The sequence below is a fragment of the Salvelinus fontinalis genome, chromosome 19 (assembly GCF_029448725.1).
Source record: "Salvelinus fontinalis isolate EN_2023a chromosome 19, ASM2944872v1, whole genome shotgun sequence".
In the NCBI taxonomy this organism is placed as follows: domain Eukaryota; kingdom Metazoa; phylum Chordata; class Actinopteri; order Salmoniformes; family Salmonidae; genus Salvelinus; species Salvelinus fontinalis.
Genome location: NC_074683.1, coordinates 24,476,802 through 24,499,331, shown reverse-complemented (window position 1 = coordinate 24,499,331; position 22,530 = coordinate 24,476,802). Strand labels below are relative to the sequence as shown.

Sequence of the window (22,530 nt, the reverse complement as noted above, 5' to 3'; positions counted from 1 at the left end):
GCCTAATGTGGGATTTCTTTGTTGTTGACATGTTTGAATCTAAACTTCAGGACACAAACTGCACACAAAATGCTATACATACTCAGACAGACATACAGTACTAAGATTAGCCTAATCATTTTAACTTGAGTTTGCATTTGAGACATTCGTTTAGAGAATTGTCCACAAAAGTTCAAGCTGTCACACTTGGCAGCTAATTGTCAAACTCACATTGACCTGATTGTCTTATTGTGTTATTGAGTTGGCTTCTCAGTATTCTGAAACAAAGGTTGTCTAGAACTTGAAGGTCTTTCCTAGAACAGTTGTATTTTCGTAGGCCAATATTGGTCTTAGTCACTTGGTTCGTGCTTCTTTTTTTTTTTGCTGTCAAAATATTAGTGGGGAAGTGTTCCTCCGCTCTGAGGGTCCCGGCCAGCAGCCCTCACATTGACGTTCCCCTGGTCATCATGTTAAACACCCCCTCAGTCACGTGATCATACACACACACACACACACACACACACACGATCAGTAGTTTCCGTGTTCAGGTTTGACTGGAGGAACAAATGTGAATATTCTAATAATGGCTGACAGGTAATCAGACGACCCTTTGATCTACAAATCTTAAATCCTAAATCTGCTCTCTTTTCCACTGGTACAGCATTTGTGAGAAACTAAATGAAAAGGCTCTTTAAGAAGCTTTCATAACAGAGTAATTTGCTCCACTATTTGGCCTAATTTTGTATGGATCCAGAAAACTCTGAAATGGTAATTAATTAAATAGTGAACACTGAAATGGTGAATACTGTATCTTAATTATAATTAACTATTTGACCCTATATGACCTCTTGGTCACATGTAATGTAAACGATCCCTTTATAATCCTCCATGCTGTTCATTGTATATTATTTAAACACTGCATAAAGGATGCTATTTAACATTCTTAATCTTGTCAACAGCCAATGATCCTATTAACTCTCATCAAAGACAATTGTGTGGTGTTTACACTAATAATTAGGCTTGATTAAAGTTTCTTGTGTACTTAGCACTGTCCTCATATGTCTTTAGATGTGTGACTTTATAAGGGTTTCATGACTTTACTTTTAATCCAAATAGAAATGAATAGGCCTAGCTACTGAAATTAGTTAGGCTATATAGCCTATTCCATAACGACCAAGCATTTCAAAGAAGGCTGTGGGACAAGCTATCCAGCCCTGCTTGGTATTGGCTTGAAGCAGGAGAGTAGGAGTGTCCTGGGTCAGACTGAGCCATGATGATGATGCGGAGGGGTAAAAAAGCTGGTCCCGCACTGTGCGGTCACTGCGATTCCAGCGAGCAATCACTGCAGCGCAAACTGGTCTGGGGAGGAAGGGATAGAGAGAGCGGAGCCACCACCCCAGCCCACTTCCACCCGCAATATGATCACACACGCGCCGATGGAATAAGCAACAAAAGAACAGTGGGAAAACTAAAGGAATCTCCACGTTATCTCCCGCTAGGAATTCGATTCGAATAGGCTTTGTTGTTTTGGTTTTACGCACGAAAGATGACTTTCGTTCCTTCTACGTGACGCTAAGTTTGGACACGTCCAGGTAGACAGACAACTTTCGACAGCGACTTTAGGGCTATAGATTTTAGGATTGCATTGAAGTTTATCCATGCCGACTTCATAACAAGGCATTGCATTTAGATTTCATTGTTTAAATTTTGTTATCCTAAACCACCTGTCTGAATATAACTGAGGAGGATCATGTTTTCACACGAGTTCTTCGTCTCCTTCCTCGCGGTTACCTGTCTGTTTGGGATACCCAGAGCGTCCGCAGCGGCATGCGAGCCCATCCGGATCCCACTGTGCAAGTCCATGCCCTGGAACATGACGAAAATGCCCAACCACCTCCACCACAGCACCCAGGCGAACGCAGTCCTAGCGATTGAGCAGTTTGAAGGGCTTCTTGGCACTCAGTGCAGTCCAGATTTACTGTTCTTCCTGTGCGCCATGTACGCTCCAATATGCACTATTGACTTTCAACACGACCCTATCAAGCCCTGCAAGTCGGTGTGTGAACGGGCGAAGTGCGGCTGTGAACCGGTGATGAAGCGGTATAATCACACCTGGCCAGAGAGCTTGGCCTGCGAGGATCTGCCAGTCTATGACCGGGGAGTCTGTATCTCGCCAGAGGCCATTGTCAAAGCAGAAGGACCAGGTAGGATAAGGGTGATTATGATGATTCCATGGTGTATTTCTGAAATAGATATTGTGAATAAATATACCTCACATAATATAAAGAGAGGGAGATCAAAGGGAAAATATGATGATGATGATGATGTTGTACAATTCTCTACATCAGCCACTTGTAAGTAAATATTATTCCTCTCTTCCTCAGACAACCCCTATTATCAAGACCCCTCAAAATGCTCACCTGGTAAGATCCATGTGACCCTTGAATATGTTCCCAAAATAAAGTGACAAAAAAATGTAACCACAGTTGCCTATTTTATTAGAGGCTACTTGTGAAGTTGATATATTGTACTGTTCTTCAGTGAAAATGTTCTCATCATAGTTATTTTTATTCAGAATCAACTCCTGACTTTCCAAGTGACTCTCACAATGTCAACTGTAAAGGAGCCAACAATGGTAAAATTATATTCAAACTTTCTTTGCTTTATCTAAACATTTGAATACTTTTGCATGGAGCTGTTTTTATCCTAACATACTGAAATTGTAACCTAATGTGCTTAGAAATGTATGTCTACAACATTTTTGGCTATTGAATTTAGTGCTGAAGAATCTTTTCTGTACAGTACTATGTTAGAATATGATATAGATTTTGATGTCATATGTTTTTCATTACATTCATTTCAAGAATGTAAAATTGCTGTTCAAAAACCAGATGTTCTACAATGAATCACATCCTTTTATTGTTTCAGATCGATGCAAGTGCAAGTCGGTAAGACTGGGTCTCAAGACCTACCTAAAGAGTAATTACAACTATGGTGGGTTATTTTCTGTATGATTTTTTAGGCAATTATTTTTGCAGTTCTGAAGTGAGTGAGTGAGAGAAGATTCCAGAATGAGAGAGATATAGTTAGCTGATTATTACATTTACATTACATTTAAGTCATTTAGCAGACGCTCTTATCCAGAGCGACTTACAAATTGGATTACATGATATTATCATTGTCCTAAAACTCTGGATGTTATTCCAGACACAGATTAAACCTAGTCCTGGAGTAAAAAGCACTCTCAATGGAATCTCCATCAAACGCGCTTTTTAGTCCTGGACTAGGCTTAACTCATATCCAGGAAACCGGCCCTGAATGTTCAGTCAAACAAATTGCCTTTCAAATGTAAAGGATCCTAAAATAATCAAATGAACTAAAATCATGTTTAATCTTTTCCTCCCAGTGATTCGTGCGAGGGTGAAGGAGATTAGAAGCAGAAATCATGATCTAAGTGCCATCGTGGAGGTCAAAGACATCCTGAAGTCTTCCTTAGTGAACATCCCTCGTGATACAGTCACACTGTACTACAACTCTGGCTGTCCCTGTCCTCCTCTCACTGCCAACGACGAGTACATCATCATGGGTTACGAGAACGAAGAGAGATCCAGGTACGTCTTTAGCCAGTCGTATTACTGTATCTCTATTAGCAACAATCATTCATGCAATAATGTATATATTATTGTGTACATCAGCAGAGCTGTCAATTCCAAATTTCATAATTGAATTGGAATGGAACTTTCAGTTTACTTCCTGAATTGAAATGGAATTGACTCCAACCCTGTTGTACATTTTTAAGGAGGGCAGTAGGACCTACTGTAGCCTACTTCCAGCTTTATGTAATTCATACCACATTGTAACTCATATGCCAACCACCTGTCTGTAGGCTTCTGCTCATCGAAGGCTCCATTGCACAGAAGTGGAAGGACCGTATGGGGAGGAAGGTGAGGCGTTGGGACCAGAGCCGGGGGAACTCGGGGAGAAGCAATATGCGGAGGAGCCGCCACTGATCAACCAAGACGCGTCCCTGTGCAATGATGATCGGGTTGCAAAATTCCAAATTCCCCAAAATTCCACAACTTTCCCAAAATTCCAAGTTTTCTGGAATCAGGAGGGAATAAGCAAGAAATCTGTAATCCTCCAAATGTGAATTCTGGGAATTTGGGGAAAGTTACCAGAATGTTGCAACCCTAAATGATGACATATGGGACAACATATGGAGATAGAAAGAAAAGTGTTTGCAGACAGAAAACTGAAATTGCACTATTGCACGTTTTTTTTTTCAAAACTGTTGTAGCTGAATGTAGATTATTTTTTAGTTGTTGCTTTGTTTTGTATTATATTTGTTTATAATTCTTTTTTGTGTGTGTATTTTTATTTTTATTTTTTGCACAAACAAAATGTTCATTTAACAGTGCTGAGTGTGTGTACAGTTGGACGAGACTTGCGAGGGACTTTACTGGAAGAGTGACAGGGACTGCATCCTACATGGCACCCTATTTACTATATATTTACCCAGGCTCTGGTCAAAAGTAGTGAACTATATAGGAAAATAGGGTGTCATTTAGGATGCACAAAGGTCTTAGCACAGCATTATGTTAGAAGCACTCTAAAGAAAAATGGTGGATATTTATCTAGCAGCTAGAGACTGCACATGGGATGAAGTGGATGTCTTTAAGATACCAAAGTGCTTTTATGATGGGGTGCTCTGTTATGCTTTATTTCTTTTAAAGGAAACACAAACAAGTTGTAATCTGGCTATTTTCCACTACAAGAGGATTTAACACGTTTCAAAGGAGAAAAATGAACAAAGGATGAGGAAGGTGTGAGGGGGACATATTTTTTTGTCAGTATGCGAAGAAAAGTCCGAATGATCCAAGAAGACAGAGTATATCATGTCATTGATGACAACACAAAACACGACAACATTGAGCTATTGAAATAATGATTGCATTACATGTAACATGTCTCCCGGCTTAGCGCTGTCTGTCTGTCTGTGGAACAAAAAGGTTGAATTGCTTTCTTATATGTCTCATGCTTTGGAGCTCTGATGATTTGCTAGGTTTCTTTCTTCTAGTCGTTTTTGGTGCTTTGGGTTTTTCTAAACTGAACTGTAGTTTTATACTTCTCATATACATCACTCTGGTTTGTCTTCGAACACAACATACATACATATATCAATCTATGAAATGCTAACCACCACTCAATTGTGATTGTAAATCTGATTTGAGTGCTTTATTAAACATTGTCTGGCTGGTGTCATGTCCAACGCATAGTCCATGTCTGTATGAGCTGTCTTGCACATAATGTGATCAGAACATGTTTTTATTCCGAAACAATATTTTCCTCAGCAAACACGTAGGTTACAGTATTACCCGAACCAGTATAGCCTAACCTACTTGAAGAAATCAACCTGTCAACAATTTAAACTAAATTGACCCGACTAAACTACAACATGGGTAGCCATGACTGACTAGCCTACACACTTCAACATATTGAGAGAAGCTTGTTGAGAAGTCTGGATGGTACTGTAAATTAACAGGAGTAAAAGTAATGAAGAGGGAAGCTGTTTGTATGAGTGGCTACCAGGTTGAGGAAAGTCAGAGAGAGAGTCTGGACTGAGGCCAAATCAGCGTACTGCTCGCCTGCTCCCTCCCGGCCTATGAAAGCATTCATGCTCTTAGTCAGAGGGAGTCTGTTTATCATCCAACAGTACACAGTCTCCAAACCAAACCAATCGATAGGGAAAGAGTGTCGGCCTCTAATGTGAAATAATGCTTGTTTTGACATACAGTGGCTTGCTCGCTGTGAACAGACAAAGCTTGGCCTTGCGCAGTGACAGACAGAAGCAGAAAAACAGATTCTCCTCACACTAAAAGAGGTCTACCAATGTTACATGAACCATACAAAGTTTATTAGTTTGTCAAGCAACCTAATTCACCACTCAAATGAAGAATAGAGTGCGTAGTAAAAAATGCACAATAGAACAAAAATACAATTCATAATTTAATTATTTTACTGTTGCTTACTTGTCATATGAAAGTAAATATGAAAGTGGATAGTTTATTATTTGTCACCCAGGTCAGCGATAAGACTGAGGTCTTGAATGCTTCCCGGCCCACACTACTGTACGTCATCAAAGATTCTAAATCTCCCTATGTGAAGTCCATAGACTAAGAATGATGATCATTCTATTTCTATGACAACCACATCCTGTCGGGTGCTGCCAGAACCTTATTTACAGGTGAGCAGAGATGAAGTGTAGGGGAGGAATATATGAGTGAGGAGACTCAACTTAATCATGGACTGTCTGTGGTGACTATGAGATAATGAACACAAAATGAATTTGTTATAACAAGCCCACCTCGATGTTAGGTCCATGAATTGTGAGGCCATCTTCAGCCATACACACGCAGGCATGCACAGGTGCACACACACACTACTACCTATGACTTGTTTTACTGCAACCTGACACTTGGGATAAATCACTCTCATAATTAATCTGTCCCACCTCCTGCATTTTACTCACGTAAATTATGCACCATATGGAAACCATCAAATCCCAGTACAGTGCAGTGAGAGATGTAAATCTTGTTTTCCGGCGTAGCCGCTCTGCTCAGTGCTGGGGGGTGTCCCAAATAGCACCCAATTCCCTATAGTGCACTACCCTTTGGGCCAGGGTCAAAAGTAGTGCACTATCTAGGGAACAGGGTGTCATTTGGACACAGGTCAAGTGGTGTGAGATCATGGAAGGGGCACCACTCTGTTCCAGGCCAGCGCCTTCCTGCCTCCCTAAACACATTACTGACTAGGTTTATAAGACACATATTTAATGACTTCCATAAGAGCACAGTGAGTGACACACCATCAAGCCCTACTGTACCCGCTACCTCTCGGCTGAAAGCTGGAACTATAGGCTAGATAAAGTGCACTTTTAATCACTCTTCACTCTGCAAAAGGAGCGATTTTTTTTCACATTATGACTTTGCAATAATGGTATTATGCATCAACTCTAAAACAATTTCATTAGAGTTGCCATTTGTCATTCTCTCATTCTTCGCAATGACACATCCTGAGAAACTATTCCCTGACTCCAGAATATTCACCTCTATCTGCTCTCCTTTATCTGTTCCTCTCCTCTACCTCGCTGGGGAGACTGAGGCAGTATCTACCCGTTTCCCATGAAAGCTCAGCAGCCCTGTTTCCTGTGCTGGAGCTCAGGGGAAGGCAGGGGGGAGGTGACGGGGTGGGGAGAACCCTGGGTCAAAGCCCTCCCTGGCTCAAAGCTCAGAGGCTGTGGCTGGAGAGAGAGAGCGATGAAATGGTCCAGGGATGAGAACACAGTGGCAACACATCAAACTCATCTCTCTCTCTCTTTCCATCTCTTCTCTATTTCCATATTTTCTCCATCTCTCTCGCTCTCTCTCTCCATCTTTTCTCCATCCCTCTCTCTCGCTCTTGCTCTCTCTCTCTGTCAGAAACCTCTGTTTTCTCTGTCCTCACCGGTTTGCGGTACGCACCGACCACCATCACATAGAGAACACACTGGAACAAAATCTCTCATCACCACAAGTGACCCCTTTGGACCCTTTGGAGGAGATGGCTGATCTGTTCCGTCCTCATCCTCTGGCTTTATGAGTAGAAGAGCCACATGTTAGAAGAATTAGCTAGGAAGCATATCAAGACCGGACAAAATGTGTTTAACCAGTGTCCCAGCTGGTTCCATGGTTGCTTTTGTCCCATGTCCAATGCAAACTAACTTGCGTCAGATAAGATTTACCAGGCTGCAACAGACCCTAATGGATTATCTTGTGGTTTATCATTGGTAGAAGTGTGAACGGGCCAGACCATGGGCGTTAGAAGAGTGAAACATGAAGTTTGGGTAGATGTATAGAGACAGGTTCTGTGCTGCTGCTTTTCTGCTTATTGCCCGGGCCCAGCGTGTTTAATGTTCCCCCTGGAGAGATGACCTCTACTTCCCCTGCTGATGGCTGGCTTCAACGAGGCTTCGCTGAGCCTGTTTGCTGGGCCTCAGGGTGACTGAATGATTGCTCCATGTTTATTTTCCTCTGAGAGGTGGAAAAACCCCACCCACCCGACCAACCTGGGGCCACTGGAATGGGTTGGAGCGGAGAGCTGTGGAGCGGTGTAGAGCTGGCAGCCCTTCCACCATTTCTGGCGTCAGTGAGTTGTAACACCTTATAACCACAGTGTGGTTTTTATGAGGGGAACATTGAAGTTCACGGAAAACACACAATATAACGTTGAAAGTGTACGTCATTTGAAATAACCATTAGAAAAAATATTGGAATTTTGTTTTGTGTTATAAGCTTTATAATTTCATTGGATAATAGTTCAACTGAGAGAGTTTGGTTTTTATTTGTAGCTACGTTCCTAAATTAATTTGCTCAAACTGTGTGCAGCAGCCACAGACTAGAATAAAAAAGGTCGGTTCACGCAATGAAAAAGTGTCAGGCTAAGTAACGTACACGGGGAGTCCCGTATGGCCCCTATCCTATCTGTTTATGTGTTTCACATAGTGGTTAGTTATACCCAGGAGCCCTCTATTCAAGTTAATGGGGTTTCTCCATCAAGTGCCTGACCTACATTCTCAATTAGAGTGCCTATAAAGTTACCCACAGGCTGTAACTTCACACTGGATTACACTAAGGAAGAATAGAATAGCATTTTCAATCTTCATGTATTGCTTCCATACGTCTCCTTGTCTCAAACCAGGGACTTTCTGAACACATCAACAACAGTCACCCACGCAAAAGCCATGGCCCTTGCAGAGCAAGGGAAACAACCACATTAAGGTCTCAGAGCGAGTGGCATCAGCGATTGAACGCTACGTATCGCTAACTAGCTAGGCATTTCACACCGGCTACATTGAGAACAAAACAATACCTACCTGTCCAGGGACTTTTATTTTTTATTTTTTATTTAACCAGGTAGGCTAGTTGAGAACAAGTTCTCATTTACAACTGCAACCTGGCCAAGATAAAGCAAAGCAGTGCGACACAAACAACAACACAGAGTTACACATGGAATAAACAAACATACAGTCAAAGGCACAATAGAAAAAGTACATATACAGTGTGTGCAAATGAGGTAAGATAAGGGAGGGAAGGCAATAAATAGGCCATAGTGGCGAAATAATTACAATTTAGCAATTACACACTGGAGTGATAGATGTGCAAAAGATGAATGTGCAAGTAGAGATACTGGGGTGCAAAGGAGCAAAAAATATATATAAAAAAGTGTGGAGGCGAGGTAGTTGGATGGGCTATTTACAGATGGGCTATGTACAGGTACAGTGATCTGTGAGCTGCTCTGACAGCTAGTGCTTAGTGAGGGAGATATGAATCTCCAGCTTCAGTGATTTTTGCAATTCGTTCCAGTCATTGGCAGCAGAGAACTGGAAGGAAAGGCAGTGACCAGTGAAATATACCTGCTGGAGCACGTTCTACAAGTGGGTGCTGCTATGGTGACCAGTGAGCTGAGATAAGGCGGGGCTTTACCTAGCCAAGATTTATTGATGACCTGGAGCCAGTGGGTTTGGCGACGAGTATGAAGCGAGGGCCAGCCAACGAGAGCATACAGGTCACAGTGGTGGGTAGTATATGGGGCATTGGTGACAAAATGGGTGGCACTGTGATAGACTGCATCCAATTTGCTGAGTAGAGTGTTGGATACCATTTTGCAAATGACATTGCTAAAGTTAAGGATTGGCAGGATCGTCAGTTTTACGAGGGTATGTTTGGCAGCATGAGTGAATTATGCTTTTTTTCGAAATAGGAAGACGATTCTAGATTTAATTTTGGATTGGAGATGCTTAATGTGAGTCTGGAAGGAGAGTTTACAGTCTAAACAGACACCTAGGTATTTGTAGTTGTCCATATATTCTAAGTCAGAACCGTCCAGAGTAGTGATGCTGGACGGGCAGGCAGGTGCGGGCAGCGATCGGTTGAAGAGCATGCATTTAGTTTTACTTGCATTTAAGAGCAGTTGGAGGCTACGGAAGGAGAGTTGTATTGAGGTTAGTTAACACAGTGTCCAAAGAAGGGCCAGAAGTATACAGAATGGTGTCGTCTGCGTAGAGGTGGATCAGAGAATCACCAGCAGCAAGAGCGACATCATTGATGTATACAGAGAAAAGAGTCGGCCCGAGAATTGAACCCTGTGGCACCCCCATAGAGACTGCCAGAGGTCCGGACAACAGGCCCTCCGACACACTGAACTCTGTCGGAGAAGTAGTTGGTGAACCAGGCGAGGCAGTCATTTGAGAAACCAAGGCTGTTGAGTCTGCCAATAACAATATGGTGATTGACAGAGTCGAAATCTTTGGCCAGGTCGATGAATACAGCTGCACAGTATTGTCTCTTATTGATGGCGGTTATGATATCGTTTAGGACCTTGAGAGTGGCTGAGGTGCACCAGCTCGGAAACCAGATTGTATAGCGGAGAAGGTACGCTGGGATTCGAAATGGTCGGTGATCTGTTTGTTAACTTGGCTTTCGAAGACCTTAGAAAGGCAGGGTGGGATAGATATAGGTCTGTAGCAGTTTGGGTCTAGAGTGTCTCCCCTTTGAAGAGGGGGATGACTGCGGCAGCTTCCCAATCTTTGGGGATCTCAGACCAGCTCAGATCCCAGCTCTTTCAGAACGTCAGCTATCTGGATTTGGGTGAAGAAGAAATTAGGGAGGCTTGGGCAAGTTGCTGTGGGGGGTGCAGGGCTGTTGACAGGGGTTGGGGTAGCCAGGTGGAAAGCATGGCCAGCTGTAGAAAAATGCTTATTGAAATTCTCCTTTATCGTGGATTTATCGGATAGTGACAATGTGTCCTAGTCTCAGTGCAGTGGACAGCTTGGAGGAGGTGCTCTTATTCTCCATGGACTTTACAGTGTCCCAGAACTTTTTGGAGTTTGTGCTACAGGATGCACATTTCTGTTTGAAAAAGCTAGCCTTTGCTTTCCTAACTGCCTGTGTATATTGGTTCATACCTCCCCTGAAAAGTTGCATATTGCGTGGGCTTTTCGATGCTAATGCAGTACGCCACAGGACGGTTTTGTGCTGGTCAAGGGCCGTCAGGTCTGGAGTGAACCAAGAGCTATATCTGTTCCTGGTTCTACATTTTTTGAATGGGGCATGCTTATTTAAGATGGTGAGGAAAGCACTTTAAAAGAATAACCAGGCATCCTCTACTGATGGAATGAGGTCAATATCCTTCCAGGATACCCGGGCCAGGTCGATTAGAAAGGCCTGCTTGCTGAAGTGTTTTAGGGAGCGTTTGACAGTGATGAGGGGTGGTCGTTTGACCGCAGACCCATTACGGACGCAGGCAATGAGGCAGTGATCGCTGAGATCCTGGTTGAAGAGAGTTGAGGTGTATTTGGAGGGCAGGTTGGTTAGGATTGTAGGATGGGTTGCTTAGATTGTGGGATGGCCGGGGTGTTAAGCATGTCCCAGTTTAGGTCACCTAACAGCATGAGCTCTGAAGATGTATGGGTGGGCAATCAATTCACATATGGTGTCCAGGTCACACCTGGGGGCAGAAGGTGGTATATAGCAAGCGGCAACGGTGAGAGACTTGTTTCTGGAAAGGTGGAGTTTTAAAAGTAGAAGCTCAAATAATTTGGGCACTGACCTGGATAGTAAGACAGAACTCTGCAGGCTATCTCTGCAGTAGATTGCAACTCCGCCCCCTTTGGCAGTTCTATCTTGTCAGAAAATGTTGTAGTTAGGGATGGAAATTTCTGGTTTTTGGTGGCCTTCCTAAGCCAGGATTCAGACACAGCTAGGACACCCGGGTTGGGAGAGTGTGCTCAAGTAGTGAATAAAACAAATTTAGGGAGGAGGTTTCTAATATTAACATGCATGAAACCAAGGCTTTTACAGTTACATAAGTCAACAAATGAGAGCGCCTGGGGAATGGGAGTGGAGCTAGGCACTGCAGGGCCTGGATTAACCTCTACATCACCAGAGGAACAGAGGAGTAGGATAAGGGTACGGCTAAAGGCTATAATAACTGGTTGTCTAGTATGTTCAAAACAGAGCGTAAGAAGAGCAGGTTTCTGGGCGCAGTAGAATAGATTCAAGGCATAATGTACAGACAAAGGTATGGCAGGATGGGAATACAGTGGAGGTAAACCTAGGCATTGAGTGACGATGAGAGAGGTATTGTCTCTAGAGACACCATTTAAACCAGTTGAGGTCACCACATGTGTGGGAGGTGGAACAAAAGGGTTAGATAAGGCATATTGAGCAGGGCTGGAGGCTCTACAGTGAAATAAGACAATAATCACTAACCAAAACAGCAATGGACAAGGCATATTGACATTAGGGAGAGGCATGCGTAGCCGAGTGATCATAGGGTCCAGTGAGTAGCTAGGCGGACTGGAGACACGGCGATTCAGACAGCTAGCGGGCCGGGGCTAGCAGGCTAGCAGAAGGGCCTTAGAAGGACGTCGCAACGGAATAAGCCTGTTGTAGCCCCCTCATGCGGTTACATCGGCAGACCAGTCGTGATGGATCAGCAGGGGTCCGTGTAGTAAAAGGGTCCAGGCCAATTGGCAAAATAGATATAGTAGCCCAAGCAATTGGCTGATAGACCTCTTCAGCTAACAGTCTGATATGCTCTAGACAGCTAGCGGGCCGCGGCTAGCAGATGGGCATTCACGGGACATTGCGACGGAGGAGCCTGTTGAAAACCCCCCTCGGCGGATTATGTCGGTAGTCCAGTCGCGATGAATCGGCGGGGCTCCGTGTCGGCAGTAAAAGGGGTCCAGGCCAATTGGCAAAATAGGTATTGTAGCCCAAGGAGTGGCTGATGGACCCCTTCAGCTAGCCAGGAGATGGGCCTAGCATAGGCTAGCTTCAAGCTAATTGGTGCTTGCTTCGGGGCATAAACGTTAGCCAGGAGTAGCCACTTGGATAGCAGCTAGCTAGCTGCAATGATCCAGGTGAAAAGGTTCAGAGCTTGCGGTAGGAATCCGGAGATATGGAGAAGAAGAAGTCCGATATTCTCTGTGTTGAATCACGCTGTGCAGACTGGCAGGATTTGTCCGGGCTAAATGTTAGCTGATGACCGCTAGCAGTGGCTAGCTGACTACTAGCTAATAGCTAGTTAGCTGGCTAGCCTCTGTTGGGGGTTCCGGTTCTAAAGTAAAGTAAATTGCAGATCCATTGGGTGAGAGGGGTTGAGTTTAAGAAAAATATTTAAAAAATGTATGCGAAGAAAATGGATATGAAAATATACAGTTGAAAGTACAGATGAAACCTAAGTGATGTAAAGTAATCCAGCTGTGAGGAGACCTTGTTGAGAGAGATACATGTCATTATTATCTATTAGCCTTTTCTCTAGCCCCCCAGGATACCACACACCACACCACCCCATACCACCCCACACCCCACACACACCGTGCCTGAGTCAGCCCTGTGTAAACAGCTGTGTTCCTGCTGTGTGCTAAAGGTCTAAGGGCCTGGGGCTGGGTTTCTACTAAGCTAACATAAATAATTGTTTTAAGATAGTCATACTAAGTATCATTTAGCTATTTGATTTTCAGTTTTAGGACTCCTATAAGTATAAAATGTTTAGAAGTGTCTGTCCTAAATCTGAGTAACCCATATTTAATCCCTTTTTTTGGCACTGAAGTACTTCCATATATACTTCGATAATTCTTTAAAACTGGTACCGGGCTACCTTCAGACTAGTCTTGAGGCTTGTGGACATGTACTTGTTCGTGAGAGTCTCACCTTTCGACAGTGGAGTCATATCAGTGTGTAGCCCAAATTGTTCGGACGCTACAGTACCGCTGCAGATCGGAGGTACTGACTTCAGATGACTGCCGTGACGCTTGTGTTTCCGTAAGAAGATCGATTCAAACATCGCTTTAGCTCTGCCATGCAAAAAAACCTGGATATATCTAGCTTAAACAGGCGGATCTAATGTATTTCCGCCAGGGTGAGGATATTGACTCTAAGGAGTTAATTGGTGTTGTTGTTACTCGACTGTGTTGAGTTAATTTCCGTTAACTCTTTCAGGGCTCCATTTAATCCGCATTGCGAAATCTGTAATCGTTTCAGTTTTACAGATTGAATTGAGCCGTCAGAGTGAAAAATACGTTGGAGGAGCCTCATTATCATATTTCCCAGAATGCTTTGCAGCAGGTTGCTTTTTAGAACGCTTTAATATTTACAGAATGTTTTTGCATGCACATTGACTGATTAATTTAGCTTATAATACACAAAGATAAATAACATACATTCAATTACATTTTATTGTAATATTTTTATTGTACTTTTTTGTAGATTTTTTTTTTTTCAATAGTTGTTTCCAATAGTTTCTATTTTCTCTAATAAATTGTCAGTTGGATAGGCTCTCTGCAAACTTTTTTATATATTACCTATCACATCAATATCTTTTTTTGACAGATAGGATTCCCTCAACATTGCTCTGATGTCCAAAAGCATTCAGGTCGAAATTTCGTGATACAAAACTTTTAACCTGCATATATTTGAAAATGTCTACATTAATCAGTCCAAAATTGCATTTTAATTCTGTCATGGAAATAATTGTATTTCCTATTACCATGTAATTTATGGTTTCTATGCCTTTACTTTTCCATGTAGGCCAATTTATTGGAGAATTCTGAAAAGCAATCCAAGGATTGTTCCACATGGGTGTGTTTTTAGGGAGTGATATTGGTTCTTGTAGAATCCGTTTAATTTTCTTCCATATTGTTATAGTGTTCTTAACTATGAAGTGAAAAGATTCTGGGGATAAGCATGCACATCTTCAATTGTACCCATTGTTCCTCTTTAGTGCATTTAACAACATGACGCAAGTAAAAGCCTTGGGTGGTGAGTTGATACAATTCCAAGTCTGGAAGGTTAAAACCACCCTCAGATTACATTTTTCTAAACGAATCCAATCTGTAAATGTTTGGACTTATTTCACCCGTTATTGAGATGGTTGTTCCAGTTTAGATGGTTTAGGTAGTCTCATATATCAGTCTTCCCTACCTTGGCAGTCATTCTAACTGCAGATTACGGGTGGTCAAAAGTTCCAATCATTAGATATCCTAATTCTGTCTGGATTCCAATAGGAATGATATAACGCTTTGCAAGCCAGCATAATATGACTGCAGATCTGGGCTGCAAACCATGAGTTTCACAGTGGAAACCTAGTCAGTTGTCCAACTGAATGTATTGAACTGAAATGTGTCTTCCGCATTTACAGTTGAAGTCGGAAGTTAACATACACCTTAGCCAAATACATTTAAACTCAGTTTTTCACAATTCCTGACATTTAATCAGAGTAAAGATTCCCCTGTCTTAGGTCAGTTAGGATCATCACTTTATTTTAAGAATGTGAAATGTCAGAATAATAGTAGAGATAATGATTTATTTCAGCTTTTATTTCTTTCATCACATTACCAGTGGGTCAGAAGTTTACATACACTCAATTAGTATTTGGTAACACTGCCCTCAAATTGTTTAACTTGGGTCAACATTTTCGGGTAGCCTTCCCCAAGCTTCCCACAATAAGTTGGGTGAATTTTGGCCCATTCCTCCTGACAGAGCTGGTGTAACTGAGTCAGGTTTGTAGGCCTCCTTGCTCAGTTCTGCCCACACATTTTCTATGGGATTGAGGTCAGGACTTTGTGATGGCCACTCCAATACCTTGACTTTGTTGTCCTTAAGCCATTTTGCCACAACTTTGGAAGTATGCTTGGGGTCATTGTCCATTTGACCCATTTGCGACCAAGCTTTAACTTCCTGACTGATGTCTTGAGATGTTGCTTCAATAAATTCCTGAATTTTCCTGCCTCATGATGCCATCTATTTTGTGAAGTGCACCAGTCCCTCCTGCAGCAAAGCAGCCCCACAACATGATGTTGCCACCCCCGTGCTTCACGGTTGGGATGGTGTTCTTCGGCTTGCAAGCCTCCCGCTTTTTCCGCCAAACATAACGATGGTCATTATGGCCAAACAGTTCTATTTTTGTGTCATCAGACCAGAGGACATTTCTCCAAAAAGTACGATCTTTGTCCCCATGTGCAGTTGCAACCCGTAGTCTGGCTTTTTTATGGCGGTTTTGGAGCAGTGGCTTCTTCCTTGCTGAGCGGCATTTCAGGTTATGTCGATATAGGACTCGTTTTACTGTGGATATAGATACTTTTGTACCTGTTTCCTCCAGCATCTTCACAAGGTCCTTTGCTGTTGTTCTGGGATTGATTTGCCCTTTTCGCACCAAAGTACGTTCATCTCTAGGAGACAGAACGCGTCTCCTTCCTGAGCGGTATGGCGGTTGCGTGGTCCCATGGTGTTTATACTTGCGTATTATTGTTTGTACAGATGAACGTGGTACCTTCAGGCGTTTGGAAATTGCTCCCAAGGATGAACCAGACTTTTTTTTTGCTGTCTTAATAATCAACATCCACATCTTCAGCACCTGGGAGAACAGTGGGTTAACTGCCTTGCTCAGGGGCAGAATGACAGATTTTTAACTTGTCAGCTCAGGCATTCGATCCAGCAACCTTCCGGTTACTGGCCCAACGCTCTATCCACTAGGCTACCTCAGACCACTGTGTCAGGTGAGAACTAGGCTGTCGAAGTATAGTATTGTCCAAAAAAGTAATGCATTGTATAAGCTAGTGCCTACAAGTTAGGGTTATGGCTGGCCGAAAAGACACTTGGACGGGAGGTGGCCTGAATGGTAGCCTTGTCCAGCCAAGTTGTTCAAGGTCCATTGCGAAATTTGACATCCGTCCTGGTAAGCAGGACATCGGGATATGACTTCAAAACTGGCCACTAGGGGCAATGGTGAGCGCTATTACCATTAAATAGGCTTGGGGTTTGCAAGGACATTGTGGACGGGGATGGTGAATGGGCATAAGCTGTGAGCTCTGGCTCTGAGTGTCACGTGTTCAATTTGTTTTAACCTTATCCCAAACCTTAATCCTTACGTCAACCATTCAGAATGAATGCTTAAACTTAACCTTCGAAATTTGACATTTATGGACAAAAGTCGATTCTGCAGTGAGACTGAGAGCTTGTTGGCCTAGTCTCCCATGACTCTCCTAAGTCTTCAATCAATCATACTTCCTCAGCTCTTGAACATGACACATTACAGAGGTACTGACATGTAGCTACACCACCTGACAGACCACAGCAACCACTCCACCCAACCCCACCATACTAATGTCCAAGACAGCTAGTCAGGGCATACGTGCTCCAGCCTCCTTTAGTGCAATTATGGACATGAATGCCCTTACACATACTAGGGTAGGCTACTCAGGAAAAGTCCACTTGGTTTTCACCTCATTAAAAGGGTATGTTGTTATTCTGTGGCAGACTGGGGGACTGGGCCATTACAGCAGGTACAGCTGTTTTAACACTCTGGCCTGGCAGCCTGTCAGCGTGAATACAGTACACATCTGTGAGATATTTCAGGTGGATTTGTAGCTCAACACAAACACACACACACACACACACACACACACACACACACACACACACACACACACACACACACACAAAGCAATCCCCCTTCGATCTGATCTAGAGAGCCACAGCTCATGTGGGTGATGTGGGAGGGTTTGATTTAGAGTACCATAAACCTTCACTCCACCATGCCACAGCAGATAACTAATTGTAAGCACTTTCACGTGCCCAGAGCTGTGCTAGCTGTATGACGTAATGCATGTCCTGTCCCTGGGCATGCATTACGCCTACATGCACGCCTACAGTACCAGTGGGCTGGACAGGAGGATTATCCCTGGTCACAATGGACATATTGTGAGAGTTTGAACTAAACATCAAGGGCTTGTAGCATGACATCAACAAGAACAAAAGGAAAATACAGACTAGGCAAACCCTGAGACTCAAAAGAAACCAAGCATCAAAATAAATCCCTTTGAACGTAGTGTACAAATCACCTCCACACACTTTTGAAAATACTTACAATATACATGTAACTGACAAAATAAAGGAAACACTTGAGTAAATGAAGGATACACATTATGTTGGTGTTTTCTATATTTTTGCAGTTACCTGTAGGCTGTAGAGAAAAAATGTGTTTGAGTCAACCAGGGTTTCTGTTAATTCCATTTCAATCCTGATGAGCCCATTGCAGTCGTGATCTGGGTTCTGGGAGAGAAGAACTAATGTCTGCCTCCTTGTCTGGCCCTGCAGGTGCACTCTCCAGAGAAGAGGAGGTGTGTGTGTGTGTGTGTGTGTGTGTGTGTGTGTGTGTGTGTGTGTGTGTGTGTGTGTGTGTGTGTATATATATATGCATGTGGAACATTACTTTAGCATTACATTAGTCTCACAGAGGAAAAAGCCCTAACAAAATGGAGGAGAGGGGCCTGGATCTGGCTCGGCAGTAGACCTAAAGCACTGAAAACATTTCACTCGTGGCAGTGAACAATCAGCACCTGAGAAAACATTCACATGAAATTGTAGGATCAAGCAAAATTATCAAGCAAAATTGTCTGCTGCTGGAATCACACACAAACGAAGGCCAGCCGTGGACTGAAAGCCAGATTAAATAGCTACTGAAGCCAGGGATGAAACATGGGTGGAGGAGTGATCTGAAGTTTTAAAAACTAGATTGTGTTTAACAAAGACATTTCCTTATCGTGCAAATAATAGAGCTGAACAGTAATGATGTTTATGCTAACTCCTGTGTAACAGTTGCCATGTTGGAAACAGGGAGAGTTTTAACTCGCTGCAGCAAAAGGTTACTCTGCTTACTCATATGGGACTCTTGGCTTTACTTTGACTTTAAATAGCCTTTTGCGTGCTAACTTTAATTAACGTTTCTTGGAATATGTATACAACGATTAAGACAAGTTGAGAAACAGATTACCCATGTATCAAGGACAAAAACGTATGTGTGTCTGCCAGAAAAGTTAAAATAATGACTTTATGAAATTAGAACTGTGTTGAGTAAAGAGTTACAGGGAAATTCAAATTGACATCCTAAATTTACAAACAACAGCCTTATAACAATTAGGGCTGGATTCAATCTATATCTGTGAAGTATTGCGGAAGATCCGCATTAAAATGTAAAGGTCATTTCCGATTGAGCCGACCTATGCAGCGTTTAGTGTTAATGCAGTGTCCGCAACCACGGAAACATAGCTTTTAATTGTCAATCACACTATAAAGCGGATCTTCAGATCTATGGATTGAATAGTGCCCTTAGAGGGGATTTCCACATAACACAATAATTTGGATAGCCATGATAGCTTCGCCCTCATGTGAGTGCTAGCAAGCAAGGTAGGTAGTGCTAGGTATCAGTAGGGGCTGGAAGCTGTAGTGAGCTTCAATTGGTCAAAAGCATCGCAATATCGCAGAGTATTTGCATAAGGTTCAGCTTTCCCCAACTTTGGTCATGCTCACATCGCCCAACGATCCCGCCCACTTCACTCCATTGAAAATGAATGGGACTCCGTTGTTTCGTCGCCCGGATGGTGTTATGTGGAAATGCACTGTTAGGCCTAGATTCAATCAGATCAAGCATTAACAAGCGACAGCAGATGTTTTGGGGTGATGCATTAGAGGCCTCAAATCGGTCAGCAGTTGTTCTTGCGATCATTGTCAGACAGCCACACTCGCCCCACTTGCATTAAATGTTCAGAAGGAGAAAGTATAGGCTGTATAGAAATAATTATATAATAGAAAATCATTAAAGGAAATAATGAGGGTCTCTATCATCCTAACAGAGGTGTAGATTACATCTCATGTTCCAGTGTTCCAACATGTAAATAAGGCTGCATGGGATTTCTGTTACACTGATTAGTGTTAACATTGCTTAATGTATTGTGTACTAACAAAAGGCACACCTGAAACAATACCACCATGTACATTAGCCATTGATTTGTGCATCCCCCTACAGTAAAACCACAATTTCAATCATATTATATTTGAGTGTTGAAGGTTTATGTACATATGTTTCTGATAAGGGCCCATGATGTTCATGAAAGCCTACCCTACAGTGTCACAGGAAATGAAGAAGGGAAAGGAGACCCAGGAGGACAGTTTTTCTTGTCAGCAATTCGTTAGCGTGTGAAATACTGAGGTCAGTTATTCTTTCAGGCACTTTCTCACCACTGTCTGGCAGAGAGAGGACTGTAGATGGAGCACAGACAGTCAGAGTAAGGGTAATTAGTGAAAAAAGATCATAATTGGGCTGCCTGTCTAAACTCAGCCCATGTGCCCTCTGAACCTGGAAATACCAACTTCTTGTTTCAAAATCACTCAGTCAAAAGATGTCTATAAACTGTTCAAAGACATAATGAATGAATTCCACATTTTGTAGCTAGTACTTTGACTTACACAGAAGTACAGTCAGCTTAAAATAGTTGGGATCCTATTTTTGAAATAGTTCAAATAGACAACATATAGAACATGTGTATCCCAAAGTACAAATGTATTCTCAAACTTTGTACCAACCATGGCTTGCAGAATCCTCTTACAATAAGCAAAAGATTGCTTGCATAAATAAGAACATATTCATAATCATCCCAGTAATTGCATTGAAAGGGGATACCTAGTCAGTTGTACAACAATGCATTCAACTGAAATGTGGCTCCGCATTTAACCCAACCCCTCTGAATCAGAGATGAATTAGCAAAAGACAGTCGGCCACTGTAGAAACATTTTATTAGACATCGTTTTCTTACATTTTAACTCTGCATTGTTTGGAAAGGGCTCATAAGTAAGCATTTTACATTAAAATCTACACCGGTTGTATTCGGTGCAAGTGACAAATAAAATAAAATTTAATCTGAGCTAAGCATGAGAAGACCAATACATTGTTCTGTTGCCATCTAGTGGATACTTTTGGAAGTGATAAAGTTAAATGGCATTTAAATATGCAGTGCATTTGGAAAGTATTCAGACCCCTTCCCTTTTTCCAATTTTTTTTTACGTTACAGCCTTATTCTAAAAACGGATTACATTTTTTTAAATCCTCAAATCTACACACAACACCCCATAATGACAAATCAAAAACAGGTTGACATTTATACAAATGTATTAAAAATTAAAAACAGAAATACCTGAGTAAATAAGTATTCAGACCATTTGTTATGAGACTCGAAATTGAGCTGAGGTGCATCCTGTTTACATTGATCATTCTTGAGATGTTTCTACAACTTGACTGGAGTCCACCTGTGGTAAATTCAATTGATTGGACATAATTTGGAAAGGCACACACCTGTCTATATAAAAGGTCCCACAGTTGACAGCGCATGTCAGAGCAAAAACCAAGACATAAGGTCGAAGGAATTGTCCGTAGAGCTCCGAGACAAGCCTGTGCCGAGGCACAGATCTGGGGAAGGGTATCAAAACATTTCTGCAGCATTGAAGGTCCCCAAGAACACTGTGGCCTCCATCATTCTTAAAATGGAAGAAGTTTGGAACCACCAAGACTCTTCCTAGAGCTGGCAGCCGACCAACTAAGCAATCGGAGGGGAAGGGCCTTGGTAAGGGAGGTGACCAAGAACCTGATGGTCACTCTGACAGAGCTCCAGAGTCCCTCTGTGAAGATGGGAGAACTTTCCAGAAGGACAATCCTCTCTGCAGCATTCCACCAATCAGTTATTTATGGTAGAGTGGCCAGACACAAGCCACTCCTCAGTAATAGGCATGACAGCCCACTTGGAGTTTGCCAAAAGGCACCTAAAAGACTCTCAGATCATGAGAAACAAGATTCTCTGGTCTGATGAAACCAAGATCGATCTCTTTGGCCTGAATGCCAAGCGTCTGGAGGAAACTTGGCACAACTTCCCTACAGTGAAGCATGGTGGTGTCAGAATCATGCTGTGGAGATGTTATTAGCGGCAGGGACTGGGAGACTAGTCAGGACCGAGGGAAAGATGAATGAAGCAAAGTACAGAGAGCTCCTTGATGAAGTCCTGAGTGCTCTGGAGCAGGTTCTCACTGGGGCGAAGGTTCACCTTCCAACAGGACAATGACCCTAAGCACATGGCCAAGGCAACGCAGGAGTGGCTTAGGGACAAGTCTCTGAAAGTCCTTGAGTGGTCCAGCCAGAGCCCGGACTTTAACCCGATCGAACATCTCTGGAGACCTGAAAATAGCTGTGCAGCGATGCTCCCCATCCAACCTGACAGAGCTTGAGAGGATCTGCAGAGAAGAATGGAAGAAACTCGCCAAATACAGGTGTGCCAAGCTTGTAGCGTCATACCCAAGAAGACAAGGTTGTAAACGCTGCCAAAGTTGCTTCAAAGTACTGAGCAAAGTACTGAATACTTATGTAAATGTGACATTTCTAAAAACCTGTTTTTGCTGTCATTATGTGGTATTTTGTGTAGATTGATGAGGGGGAAAAAACCAATTTAATCCATTTTAGAATAAGGCTGTAACACAACAACATTTGGAAAAAGGGGTCTGAATACTTCCCGAATGCACTGTATATATATTTTTTAAACATGATATTTACTCAATACAAGAGTCTGTGCAAAACAACTTGAAAGGAAAAGAAGGATACCACTTTGGAGTGTCTTAAAAAGGGACACTA

General features: G+C 42.6%; 1 protein-coding gene across 1 annotated transcript; it reads left to right on the top strand.

Moving 5' to 3' along the window:
* Positions 1–1,283: 1,283 nt before the first annotated feature.
* Positions 1,284–5,248, top strand: LOC129816542 (secreted frizzled-related protein 3-like). Its single transcript, XM_055871119.1, has 6 exons — positions 1,284–2,183; positions 2,364–2,402; positions 2,555–2,614; positions 2,908–2,973; positions 3,386–3,590; positions 3,866–5,248. Exons 1-6 carry the CDS (start codon positions 1,730–1,732, stop codon positions 3,987–3,989), a joined length of 948 nt encoding a protein of 315 aa, XP_055727094.1. The 5' UTR covers positions 1,284–1,729; the 3' UTR covers positions 3,990–5,248.
* Positions 5,249–22,530: the final 17,282 nt, after the last annotated feature.